The sequence below is a fragment of the Thermobia domestica genome, chromosome 12 (genome assembly GCF_964235325.1).
Source record: "Thermobia domestica chromosome 12, izTheDome1.hap1.1, whole genome shotgun sequence".
Lineage (NCBI taxonomy): Eukaryota > Metazoa > Arthropoda > Insecta > Zygentoma > Lepismatidae > Thermobia > Thermobia domestica.
Window position 1 is genome coordinate 230,338,451 of NC_137465.1, and position 13,682 is coordinate 230,352,132.

The following is a 13,682-nucleotide window of genomic DNA, read 5'->3' on the forward strand; positions in this document are numbered from 1 at the left end:
TATGTAATGTTTCTTTATAATCAAAAGTACAACTAATTTGCCATTAGCTATGAAAAAAGATAATTTCTTATTGGTGTGCTGTAGAATTCTGAATTACAGTTAGTGTGCCAAAAACTGAAAAAGATTGAAAAACAGTGCCCTAACGTACTATAGATTAAGGCCACGTTGGAAATTGAACTTGGGCTATCCTACAAGGAACCGCAATTACATTCATGTAATAGATTATTGTTTACACAAAGAGTAACCAATTTTCAAATAGGGAATTGTATTTTATTTTGTTGTACGATATTGCAGTAGTATGATTATCTTTTGTCAAGACTTTAATGCTTTCTATTTATCACTCCCTTCTCAAAAATGAATTTCTTGATTCAGTAAGTATCTTGTGTTTCACCATCTAAGAATAATTGTATAGCCAGTCACATAGTAAAACTAAATGAATTGATGGAATTTAAGTTTAGCGTCTCTTTCAGCATCGAGACTGTATGAGACGTGGACCTGTAACTGCACGTGGGACTCGAAGATTAGCTCCCACCGGGAGTCGAACCTGATTCTCCTGCACCAAAGGTGCTTACACTAATCATACAGTGAGTGTAAAAAGTATTCATACAGCCAGTATTTTTGTAAAAAATGAGATTTTGTCCCGCTTCCATGATATGTAAATCCAACTCACTGGGCTATTAGAAAAATGTGTTCCCGAAGGAAGACTTGGGGGAAGTATAAACAACAAATGCTATTTTGACCTTGGTTTACAGAGACAAAAAATGGAAAAGTCTGAAAATTCATGTGCAAAAAGTATTCATACAGTACCACAACTCTCACAGGAATACCTCACTCTCCGTGTACAAAAACGAACGACAGGCCTGTAAGGGCACTCTAGTTTGTTCTACGTTCCCTTGGAGTGCATTCAAGTTCACAACATTATCGCGGAGTTTGGAAGTGCGGCAGAATGGGGCGTAAAGGTCGTGAAACTACAGAAGAGGAACGAAGAATTATAATTTGTCTGCATAACCAGTGTAAGTCACTTTCTGAAATCGCAAACATGGTTGGTAGGCCTAGAGGGACTATTCAAAGTATTATTGATAGAGTGCGACAGAGAAAAACGTTGAAAAATGCACACAGAACAGGTCGTCCAGTGAAATTAAATACCCGTTGTCAGTCATTGATAGTTCGAAAAATAAAAAAGCATCCGCGTCTGAGTGTGCCAGAGCTTGCAAGTGAGCTTTATAATGAACTTAAAGTGCATGTCTCACATTCTACGATTCGCAATTACTTGAGAAAGCGTGGCTTTCATGGTCGGATAGCCCGAAGAAAATATTTTGTGAGTGAAGTTAATAGGAAGAAAAGGTTGACATTTGCCAAAGCACACCGAAATACACCACAATAATTCTGGGACCGTGTGATATTTACGGACGAAAGCAAATTCAACATTTTTGCACCTGATGGACGAACCATGGTGTGGAGGCAAAAGAATACAGAGTTTCGAAAACAAAACCTGAAACCTACAGTGAAACATGGTGGTTGTTCTATCATGGTTTGGGGGTGTATGAGTGCATCTGGTGTAGGGTCCTTGCACTTTATAGATGTTACGATGAATCATTATCAGTACATTGATATTTTAAAATCGAATCTCCATTCATCTGCTGAAAAAATGGGCATTAGACAAAACTTCATATTCATGCAGGATAATGATCCAAAGCATTCCGCTTTAAATACACGCCTTTGGATCTTGTACAATACGCCAAAATACATGCCAACACCTCCCCAATTCCCCGACATTAATCCGATTGAGCACCTTTGGGACTACCTTGACAAACAGATTAGAAAACGACCAATTTCAAATAAACAAGACTTGCAAAGTGCTCTGCAAGAGGAATGGCAGAAAATTCCCTCATCAAAGACCAAGGCTTTAGTAACATCAATGCCAAAGCGTATTAAAGCTATTATAGCAGCGAAAGGATATCCTACGAAGTACTAAAGTGGCCCAATGTGACCAAAACATAGGTACTAAGTGAAGTGTATGAATACTTTTTGTTGATTTATATTTATTTCTTCTCACAACCTTTTTGAATTTCCTGCACGAACAATAGTTTCTTTCTTTGCTACAATCCTAATTTGTTTCATATCAGTGTATTTTTGTGTTATGTTTCCTACAGTTGAAGAAATAAAATAGAATTTTCAGTTCAAGCGGTGTTTGTTCACCGTGATAAGTTACATGTTTCGATTTTTCGAGGTGTATGAATACTTTTTACATTCACTGTATATCGACAAGAGAGCTTATAGTAAAACTAGAGTTTCGAAACGTTATTGAGGACTTGTTATTGAAACTGAATTCGAGTTTGGTTCTAATGACCCTTTAAAAATCTAGCGGACGAAAGTTAGTGGTTAGTATTCTTGCTTCGCATTGAGGTCCTGGATTCAAAATCAATTTGCCGGCCATCCTGGTAGAGGTTTTTCCGTAGTACCCCCTGAACTCCACCAGGAAAATTCCGGGAAGGTACCTTTAAATATAGAGATTTGCACCTGTTTTCTTCCTCGTTGATAATTTCAGCATAAAATGCCGAAGTTGAATAAATTGAAGTTTGATTTCAGTCGCTATTACACCGTCCAATCTAAGGACATTCTACTATCTGGATGTTAAGAAAACATAAAGTACTCCCAAAATAGGCTATACCGAGCCATTTACGATGTACTTAGTTATATCCTTCAAAATAATGAACAATTCATGTCTTAGTCTTCGGTGAAGACAGAGGATTTTTCATGTTCAAGAAGGAAAAAAGAACGGTCGTTAATCAGTAGAGATATAATGGAGTAAATAAATCTGAGGCTGAGAGGTAAACTATGACAAGTCACTTTTTGGCAGAAACTGAGTTGTCATACTTTTCTTTACTTACATTAGTACAAGGGACACTAGGAACGTTTTGAGATGTGGGCAACTGGAATGCAGGAAGTGAACAATTTTTCCATCAATAAACAATCGACGCAAATCAACAAAATATTGTCTTGCAAACACTTTTTAGCTTCTTCTGTAAAATTAATATTTTATGACTTAAACTACTTTACTTCTCAGCCCCAGCAATAAGAGATGGTCATTGATAAAGTTATCATAGGTTCAGTATGATTTCTCAGCCAACATAATATTCTCCATTATATGCTGTAATTAGATATTGCCTATTATATACTATAATTAGATAAACTAATTGCTGAGCAAAGCCAACTGATTTTTATTATAAAACTAATACCATATAACAATTCCGTCAACTAAACACTTTGGCCTTATCAGAGACTATCAAAGTATCTGATGAAGCCAAAGCATAATGTTCAGTTGGCGAAACAATTACACGATATTAGTTTTACTCAGCGATTAGTTTATTATCTAACTCAGCCACCAATCTGAAGTAAGATTTTGTTAATGTTATCTACAGTCGTACAGTCAGCGACAAAAATTCTTTCCGTTTAGTAAAATCAGGGCTCCCAGCTGTCCTATTTTCGTATGTTTTCCTATATTTTGGAAATTTGTGTATATTTGTCCCATATATGTCCTATATTTTAATCTTGTCCTTTATTTCCTATATTTTTCAGTGATTGAATTATTAAAAATACAAACCAAGGGCAGTTCCAGTGATGATTTAAATTGCTATATATTAGTAATATGCTAAATGTATCTTATTTTTTTTCTGAGGGAGTCACTAACCCTTACTATTTTTTTTTTTTTAATTTGGTCTTTCCCATTCTCCCATGTCCACTCTTTTTTTTTTTTTTTTTTTTTTCTTTCTTTGTTTCCAATGTGTGTATTCTCCACCAGTGAAGTTTAGCTGAGGAACCTTGCCGTGCTCCAGTTTCTTATATCGCAAGCTGTGTTAGCATTTTCTTTTAGTAGTGTGTGCAACAGTATTGGCTAGGCATTGAAGTTTTGTTGGTATTCACCAACATACCCCAACGCCTTCCAATATTGCTGTACATAATGTGCAGGGTTCCCACGTGTCTCGGAAAACCTAGAAATAAAAGTACGGTATGTCGTGAAAACGGAAAAGTCATGGAAAGCAGAAAAATAGTGAAAATCCTGGAAATGTTCTGGAAATTATTTATAAACTGGAAATGTCTTGAAATGTATGTTGTATAACAGTTGTTAGAAGTATATATAAATATATATATAATTTCCATAGCTAGAAGTTTAAAAAGTAAAAGGTTTTATATATACTCTTATTCTGTATTAATCTAAATATTGTTTCCTGTTACCCATTGAGATGAAGGGTGACCTTTTCTTACAATACATTTGTATTTTTTTCTGTGCTTCTGAGCATAATATTCTATTGTATAAACCAAACTGTCCTATATTTTTTTAAATGTCTTACTGGGAGGCCTGTAAAATTCATTTTGAGAATAGGAACGTACATAGTTTCACTGTGTTTCAAGGCTGGAACGTCCGGAAAATTACGTTCTTTTTAATTTACTGTAATCTGTACTCAAATTGTCCTTCCATTTTAAAGTTATTTACGAAAGTAACTTCATCAAACGGATATAACTTTTGTCACTGACTGTAGAAGAAATTTTAATTGAACTACAACTATTACTGCTGTATTAAAGAATAGGGAGAAAACCGTAAAAGATTAGAAAATAAATAACCCAAATGTGCAATGTGGAGATTTAAGTCACCTTCCAGGTTCTCTGAAAATCATTTATGAAAAATTAATGAAAAAATTAAAAACAAAGGAATAAGTCAGTAAGCAGGGTGGCGTATTGCTGTTTATTTAGTAAATCGTAGGTTCGATTCCTTCTTGTTCACGTGGGGACTTTTGCCTGATTCATGGATAAGATTGAGACTAAAAATTAATAGTAGGACCGTGTTAATTTGTAGCAGCGATACTGAAATTTCAAAACATGTTGAGTTAAAGAATAGTCATTTCATGTAAAGACACGCAATATTAAATGAAATAGTTGCTTGACCGTCAGGTGAAGTTTTTACATTTTCACCGAAAGTTAAGTGCACTGCTGAAAACACTGTCACTTTTTCTTTCATCTGCCGTTACTTCACTTCGATAAGAGTGAAAAGAAGGGTTTGTAATGGTGTAGAAAACAAACCGTTGCGTGGTTAGTATAAAAGGTATAAAGTTGTTTTTACTACTTTAAGGTTAGTATAAATGGCAGGGTTGGCTGGTTTAAACCAGCTGGTTTTTTCAAAAAACCAACTGGTTTAAACGAAAAAACAACAAAATATTCGTAAAAGTGTAAGTGTTTGTAAAATCTTGATGAACACACATTTGAGGGTTATCACGTTTCACTCCCGTATATTATTCGTATTATATTCAGACCTAAATTCCCCATTCATTACTCAAAAAGATTATACTACAAAAGCAACTTTTTTTTATAAGTTTATAAATGTTTATTTTGTGATTTTTTTGTAGTTGTTATTATTGTTATGTAATTGCAATCGAAGAAAAATTCTAAATATTGTTTCGTTTCAATGTTTACTATTGATAAAATACATCGAAAATGCCGTACTTTTTGTGTTTGTGGGATCATACAGACCCCACGAGAGGCATTTAGTGAAATAAGTATCTTTGGTATCTATTTATGTATAAATGAGTCTGAGCTAAAGAGGACTCAAATAATTCGTATCTTTATTCACTTTTCTTATTGATATGCAGATTAAGTCGGTGTATTTCTTTAATTTGGACCGATAAAAGTCGTTGTTAACTAACTTGAACTAAATTAGTTCTTCTGTACTCCATAGTACTTTGAAATTGTTCATATGTAATTCTGTGTAATGGTTTCACTTGTGCAACTGTTTATCTTTTTGTCCTTCTGAAATGACTCTTGACAGTTATATTAAGAAGCATGTAAAGATCAGTACAACGTATCTTTTTATCAGGATTCCTTCGTGAGTGAGTCGGCAGACGTATCGCATTTGTGGCCAATTAGTCCTGGTTCCGAGTTCAAATGGAGGACAATTTCTCTCCGATGTAACTCGAGAAGCGGTTTTTATTCCGCTTTAAGCTTATGTGACCCCTTCAGCATAACCCGGTTGTTGCAAAACATCAAGGCGAAACAAACTTATTTCTGTCCATATATGATATGAATATATAGAGCAAATTATTTAAACCATAAAAAACCTGGTTTAAACAAAAAAAAAACAAACGGTTTTTTGGTTTTTTAAAATAAAAACAATGGTTTTTGCCAACCCTAGTAAATGGACAAGTTTTGCCGATAGATATCACTACAGTCTTCGTATGTCTGCCATGTATTTTTTACGTTTCACGAAAATTTACAATTTCTTTTATAAATTTCAACCTATAGACTTCAAATTTTGATAGAAGGAACTTTATAACATATTAAAGGGAACAATCCGTGCCGATTTTTTATTTAGAATTTTCTTCATTGTTGAAACAGTCCATTGTTAAAGGTTTGGATATCAATTTCAAAAATCAAGCCACTTCAACAATGAAGAAAATTCTAAATAAAAAATCGGCACGGATTATTGCCTTCGATAGATTATGAAGTTCCTTTTCTAAAAATATGAAGTCTGTAGGTTGAAATTTGTAAGAGAAATCGTTAATTTTCGCGAAAGATAAAAAATACACGGGAGAGATACGAAGACTGTAGTGCCATCTATCGGCAAAACTTGTCCCTTTAAACCAACCATGTTTCAGAATACATACATACAAGATCAAGCCCTGGGAAATGGAATTTTAAAGATCTCGATTCCCTTTCTTTAGAAATAGCATGAAATGGTCTATAAAATACCAAACAAGCTGTATTAGTCAGTCTGTATGTACCAAAACAAGTATAGTCAGACAGTGGAAGCTTTTTAGGGAAGTCACAACGGTTTAAAAAAAAACTGCAAGCTTAGGGAAGGCGGCTTCATGCAATTTGAGAAACCTGGACAATGTAATTAGTACTTTATCAGTACAGTATAATTAGTAATACAAAAGCTGTTTCTTCCCTTCGCTGGTAGCTATAAAATAACCTTTTTTTTTTCGATGTGACTTTCCTCCAGAACCGCCACTGAGTCTAACATAAAACACTTAATTTTAAACAATAACGAATTTTGTAATTGTCACATTTTTTTTTTCTTTAAACAAAACAAGAAAAAAAATAGTAGTTCAGTTTCTGCTTCTAAAATAGTTTATAATGTGACTTAATACATTAGATTCTTCCTTTGCTTTTCAAAGGTAATTTTGAAAATGTTGTTAGGAAGAAGAGAAGTACTGTAACTAAGATACTTTTCCGTTATGATTCCCACATTCAGCTCGCGCAGAAGTTACATCGTATACGAACAAGATTTTTTTACTGATACTTTTTTTTTCTTTCACTGATACTACTGCTACAACGGTGTCTTAGAGTTGATAGATCTACTTTGTGGTATCAGTTACAGCGGCGTCGTTTAACATGGGAACTTTCTTCTTCCAGCCAAAGTTATATTTGCTTTATAAGTAGAAGCATTTGCTCTTGAAAACGTGGCTTTTTTTTTTTTTTTTTTTTTTTTTTTTTTTTTTTTTTTTTTTTTTTGTCGGGTGGTATAAGCATATCAGTTCCCTTTGTCAATTCCGGCTTTCTGTAAGCGTGTTCGCTAGGCATGAACCCAAGTGGATTGGTTGAGTTTGTGTTCAACGTCCCTTTTTCAGATTATATGAGACGTGGGCCTATAATTTAATGTTCGAACGTAGCCGTGAGGAACTCAAAGCCGGGGGTAAAGGATTAACCATAATATATACTACGTACCAGGGTTGGCAAACCCCCCCCCTTTTTTTTTTGTTTGTTTGTTTAAACGAGATTTTTTGGTTTAAATAATTTGATCTATATTTATATTACATATGGCCGGAAATAAGTTTGTTTCGCTGTGGTGTTCAACAACGGAAATATGCTGGAAGGGGTCACATAAGCTTAATGAAGTCCGGTCAGTAAATTTCTTAAATCGTGAAACTTCCGTGTTAGCAGTCGGGAAAATCAAATGCAAAGCAATAAGGAAAAAATCCTGTTATTGTTTTGCATGTAAAATTTTAAGATCAACGTATCATGTTCAGTACGCTAAAACTAAGGTATTAAATTACAAATTTAGTATGTAGATGTTGAAAGTCCAATCCAAGCTAATGTTGAAAGCTACGTAGGCAGTTTTGCAAATTTCTGTCAATATATTTAAGCAACTTTGACTTCTTTATAAAACAAGCGTTTAGCCAAGCAGAAATATAAAATTTGGTTTCGTTTATATGTTTAGGCTTAAGATCCTTTTGCAATACCGAGATTATCAAGAAGGAGATTTTCGCTTAAAGTGATATCCGGACTGCTACTTGGTTTAGACTTGAAAGAAGGACTGTGGTTGATTAAAAGGTGAAAAGGAGATAAAACTAATGCAGATGGTTTGATATATGGAAAAGTCACCATAAAGTTCACACGGTTCGCATTTTTCGTTCTTTTTTTTATTTATTTATTTATTTGGTTTAAACCATTAAAAAAAAAGGCTGCTATAAACATGGCTTAAACCACCTTGGTTTAAACCAGCCAACCCTGCTACTTATAATACATATTGAGTTACAATATCAAACTCCTACGAATATTTTGTTTACTGTTAATAAGTGAAAAGCTCAGTTCTTATTCCTGTGAGGCGACACATTCCTTTTGCTGTAGCATGGGGTTCCGGGTTCAAACTCTGCTCCCGCCAAGTGAACTTTGTGGTGGGCAAACACCGTATGCGTGGATTTCCTCAGGGTTCTCCCGTTTCCTCCCACTTTCTTCATTCCACCATTTCATTCATTTTTCATAATCACCTTCTCCTTCAGCTTGACCGGCATAACCGTGGGTCGTAAAACTCAGATTTCATTTTTTCCTTTTTTTTTATATTATTTGCTTATTTATACCTGTTTCTGTCTGTTAATGAATAAATGTTCACAAAAAAAAAGCTTAATTCTGATAAATTAATAAATGTTTATTTACACTAACTACACAACTGAAACACAACTTACTGGTATATTGTCTTTTTTACGAATTCCGGAGGACAGTCTTGTATGGATCTCATGGCGCTCAACTTGCTGACACACACACAAACTGTTTTTAAAAACAAAAGAGAAGCGTTACGCAAATGTAATGGCAATGATACAAACTCACTACAAGTGTCTCTACTATACGAAATGCCAAAAGATTCCGTATTCTTTGAAGCAAAAATATCCTATATATTAAAATTTCCTGTGTTACGTACAACTTTATTAAATGCTAATACATAACAGTAAACTTTCCCCCTTTTCATCTTTGGTGTAGAATTTCCAAAAATTCGGATATCACACACAAACCTGTCCTGAAGTGAGGAACGTTATATAGGCCATGCAATTGTCGACCCAATTTCTGTCATAAAGAAGCTAAGTACATAAGCTAATGATTTTCATAAACTATCACGTCGTACGCTTAAGACCTTGGAGCTTTTTAGCCAATAAGATTCCTTAGGAATCCATGTTAGAATTTTAATTGCAGTTGATTTGTCTCTGTTTGTGAGCCAGCAATTCATTCTCGTGTTTATATTTTGGATATCCTAAACTAGGGTTGTTTTAATTTTATTTCAAGAAACTGGGGCAAATTTACCCCTAAATTGGGTAAATTTTGCTCCCCTATATAGTTGACAATTCTGGTTTTTCGGAACAAACAGCATGTCAACTTAGCGTCAAACTCAACTTAGTCTTAGAACGTCAATACCTCCTTTTATCAATGAACAACAGCCATAAATTGTTATATCAAACGGTTACCACATGAAAATAAGCGAATTGTAAACATTTTGAAATAATTCCACCTACGTCATAGTTTTTTTTTTTTTTGAGTGATCTAGTTTTGAGAATGTTGATGAAAATATTAATTTCTGTATAATACGAGGGTAAGTCAACTGAAAACCATAAAAGTAGAAATAAAAATCCGCATATGGCGCCAGTGGGCTGTAAGTTGGCATGCCTGTTTACGATAGTATGCCGGATGTCTCCTAGGTGGCAGCAGCCGGCAGATGCACAAACACCGGCGCAACAACAGTTCCAAAATGGCAGCCCCACTAGCCACATGCACCAGCGAGGAGCAGCGTTCTGTGATTCGGTTTTTGCGAAGTGAAGGTGTGAAACCGAGTGACATTTTTAGGCGAATGAAGGTTCAGTATGGAGATGCGTGTTTGTCACAGCCACAAATCTATGAATGGTGCCGGAAATTTGCAAATGGTGTTACGTCTGTGGCTTCAACGGCTGCAATGGTCTCTGGAGTCACTACGCGCCGAGCCTGGCCGGGGCGTGGAGCATCAGCCACAGACGTAACACAGAATGCTGGTTACACAGACGTAACACACACGTATAATCGGAGAACGCTGCTCCTCGCTGGTGCATGTGGCTAGTGGGGCTGCCATTTTGGAACTTGTTGCGCCGGTGTTTGTGCATCTGCCGGCTGCTGCCACCTAGGAGACATCCGGCATACTATCGTAAACAGGCATGCCAACTTACAGCTCACTGGCGCCATATGCGGATTTTTATTTTTACTTTTATGGTTTTCATTTGACTCCCCCTCGTACATTATTTAAAGATGTAAATCAGGGTTCTACTGGTCAGGGAAGTCAGGGAAAACTCAGGGAAATTTTATAAAATATATTTTCTGATTTCAGATGTTGTACACATCAAATCAAATTAGTGACACTGTTGCAAAGAATGCAAAGAAACAATATTCTCTTCTTTGTAGATATTAATGATCACAGTATGGAACGTGGCTCAGATTTTTATGGAATGTACGTAGAGCAATTGATTACTGTTTGTCTCTATAGAATAAATGTTCTCGTATATAAATATTCACAGTTATTTATTCCTTATTTATATATCAACGTCATATAACACTTGTCATGAAAGTCAAGGGGCCGCGGTGGCTCAGTGGTAGAGCGTTCACCTCTGGTGTTAGGGGTCTCGAGTTCAAACCCTGCTCCCGCCAAGTGAACTTTGTGGTGGACAAACACCGTGTGCGTGGGTTTTCTCGGGGTTCTCCCGTTTCCTCCCACTTCTTCATTCCACCATTTCATCCATTACTCATTATCACCGTCTCCTTTAGCCTAACCGGCATAACTGTGGGACGTAAAACTTTTTTTTTTTTGTCATGAAAGTCAGGGAATTTCCTGCCAAAGGTCAGGGAAATATATATCTCCAGATCCTGTAAATCCTCCTATATAAAAATTGTTGGCTCAGTGCTCTTAATAATAGAATAATATATGATGACGATCACTGAGTACACAAGATTTCAGCAAAGTGGGAGGAAGAAGTTTGTTTCCAAGTTCATATCATTTTAGGATATTTGTATATATTTTTACATGCATTCTTATGTAATATCTTCTTCAAAGGAGGAGGCCCGCATTTTGTTCGTTCATTAAACTGTCGCAAATCCGTCATAATCTCGGATAACCCCCCCCTTTTTTTTTTTCGTATTTGTCTCAACAGCATTGCTATGTAAAAGTCAAAAGTTAAAAAAAAAAGTGAATGCCAGATTAGAAGTAATGTATCTTGTATAGGGAAGCTTCAAAAACTAATGTTTCAAGTAATATCTGGCTTCGATATTTTAATTTTTATTGTAGTTTACATTTATATCCTAACCATGATAATCCGATCAATCTCTCAAGGTCATCATACAACAACAAAGCTGTTAGGAATCGATTTAATAGAGATCAATTAAATGAGAAAACCTTGGATGTTTAAAGGCTGCATTCGTTTCCTCAGTATATCAGTCAGTATATATACACAAAATAGAAAAATTATTGTTGTGGTTACCTTTAGTATTAATAATAATTCTCACTCAAAAGTGAGGGTACAATGATCCAGTGGAAGGGCGCTCACCTCTTGTACGAGGGGTCTGTGGTTCTATCCCGGGTCATGAAAGTTCGTGTCCGTATGTTTTCTTGGAGTTCTCTTGTTTCCTTCTATTTTCTTAATTCATTCTTTCATTGATCACCTGTCTCCTTTAACCTAAAGTGCATAGCCATAATACAGTAATTTAAAGCTGTTTTTCAAACTCCAAAATAATATCTGGAACATCATTAAATATATATAATGTGATCAAGTGAAACTCATTTGCAGACAATATCTATTCATTATAGACCATGTAAAGACATTATGATGAGTGTATTACAGTATTTGTGCTTCAAAACAAGTCACCATACGCATTCAGACATTTGTTCCGTGGTGTGATCAATCTACGAATGTTGTCAATGTAAAATTTGGAACGTTATCATTCGAACTATTGACTGGCGGCAGCCTCTGGCAGTACTATAACTTAATTTGAATTGTTCTACTATGGATCAAATGTTCATACGTCAGTTTGCCTAAATAGTTTTAGACACCTCTGCACAATTATCCTTAGTGGCATTTGACTAGGACACAAGGAATCACTTGTTCCTGCACCTCTTTTCTGATTTATTCGTGACCAATCGACCACTGCTATTTTCGGTAGACACATGTCGCTATAAACGTCTGTCATACGTTGAAATATTTCAACTGGTTAGTATCTTTTAGCAGTGAGGCATCACGTTGATCTTGTTTGGACGAGTTGTGAATTCGGAACGTCATCTTTCGACGGTCATTCCCTCAACAAGAAACGTGGCACCATTATTTCTACTGTACATAAATAAGAACATATGCCATGAAAGACACCATGACTATGCCATGTCGCAATTTGTAATTTTTCTTCATTACTTGCATGTATATGAACCTTAATGTAAAAGGAATTGTGAGATGAATGTTGATAGTGCTTTCCATGCATGCTAGAATTAACAGTAACTTTTCTGTTCTTTTTGCAGGAGGTCGCAGTGAAGTTAGAGCAAGTACGAGCAAGACATCCCCAGCTTTTATATGAGAGCAAATTGTATAAGATTCTCCATGGGGGAGTTGGAATTCCACACATCAGGTGGGTAGAAGAAACTGTTCTGTTTCATACGTGGTTTCACTACGTACATAAGAAATTCACAGCGGCTTTTCACAGTAAAACTGTATATACCGCAAATATTTAACTTGGCTGAATTGATTATTTGAAAAAATGTTGGTTGAAGTCATTGAGCTTACTCGTGTTTTAGTCAAGACCTTGTTTATAGTAATTATTCCAGGAAGTTGCATTGTGGGTTGCAAAATTAATATTAATCTAAACTGATAGAAATTACAATAGAAAAGCCAAATTGAATATTAACAGACAAATCTATGGGGTGTTACCTACGTAAGCTTTCTTTTTCTCCCAAAGTAATTAAGAAATAAACTGCAGTATCAATTTAGATTTGATACTGCTTCCGAATTCTGAACAAAGTACTTTACCATATCTTTAATGCATTGTTTTTACCATTGAAAAAGTGTAAGGACTTAAAAACTGTCTCTCAGAAATGAATGCTCCAACTTCCATCACCGTATCGGAAGAAGTTCGTTGATTATAGATAACAATTGTTTAGGTAATGATCTACTACATTTTACCTTTCCAAATAATGATCAGCTCTTCTGTGAAATCGTTCTGGCTCCTGCAGAGCAGAGGTTTAGGATCTTGGAATTTACGTTATCATCAAATAAGAGATAAGTAGGAGGATTAACCACTTCTATTTTACTGTTAAGAAGAATTTGCTGGCACTAGTTTTCACTTCTTACTGTTTATCTTCTAGGGGGGGGGGGGGAAATTAATTACATTTCTTTGTATTTGACCTTTGAATCGTGGCTTCA

General features: G+C 35.4%; 1 protein-coding gene across 2 annotated transcripts in view; it reads left to right on the plus strand.

Annotated features, from left to right (window-relative positions):
- Positions 1-13,682, plus strand: part of CkIalpha (Casein kinase Ialpha) — an 87,197-nt gene that overhangs the window by 23,877 nt on the left and 49,638 nt on the right. For both annotated transcript variants that reach the window (XM_081734852.1, XM_081734853.1), the window contains exon 2: positions 12,785-12,891. In XM_081734852.1, coding sequence (XP_081590978.1) covers positions 12,785-12,891 — 107 coding nt within the window. The remainder of the gene's footprint in view (positions 1-12,784; positions 12,892-13,682) is intronic.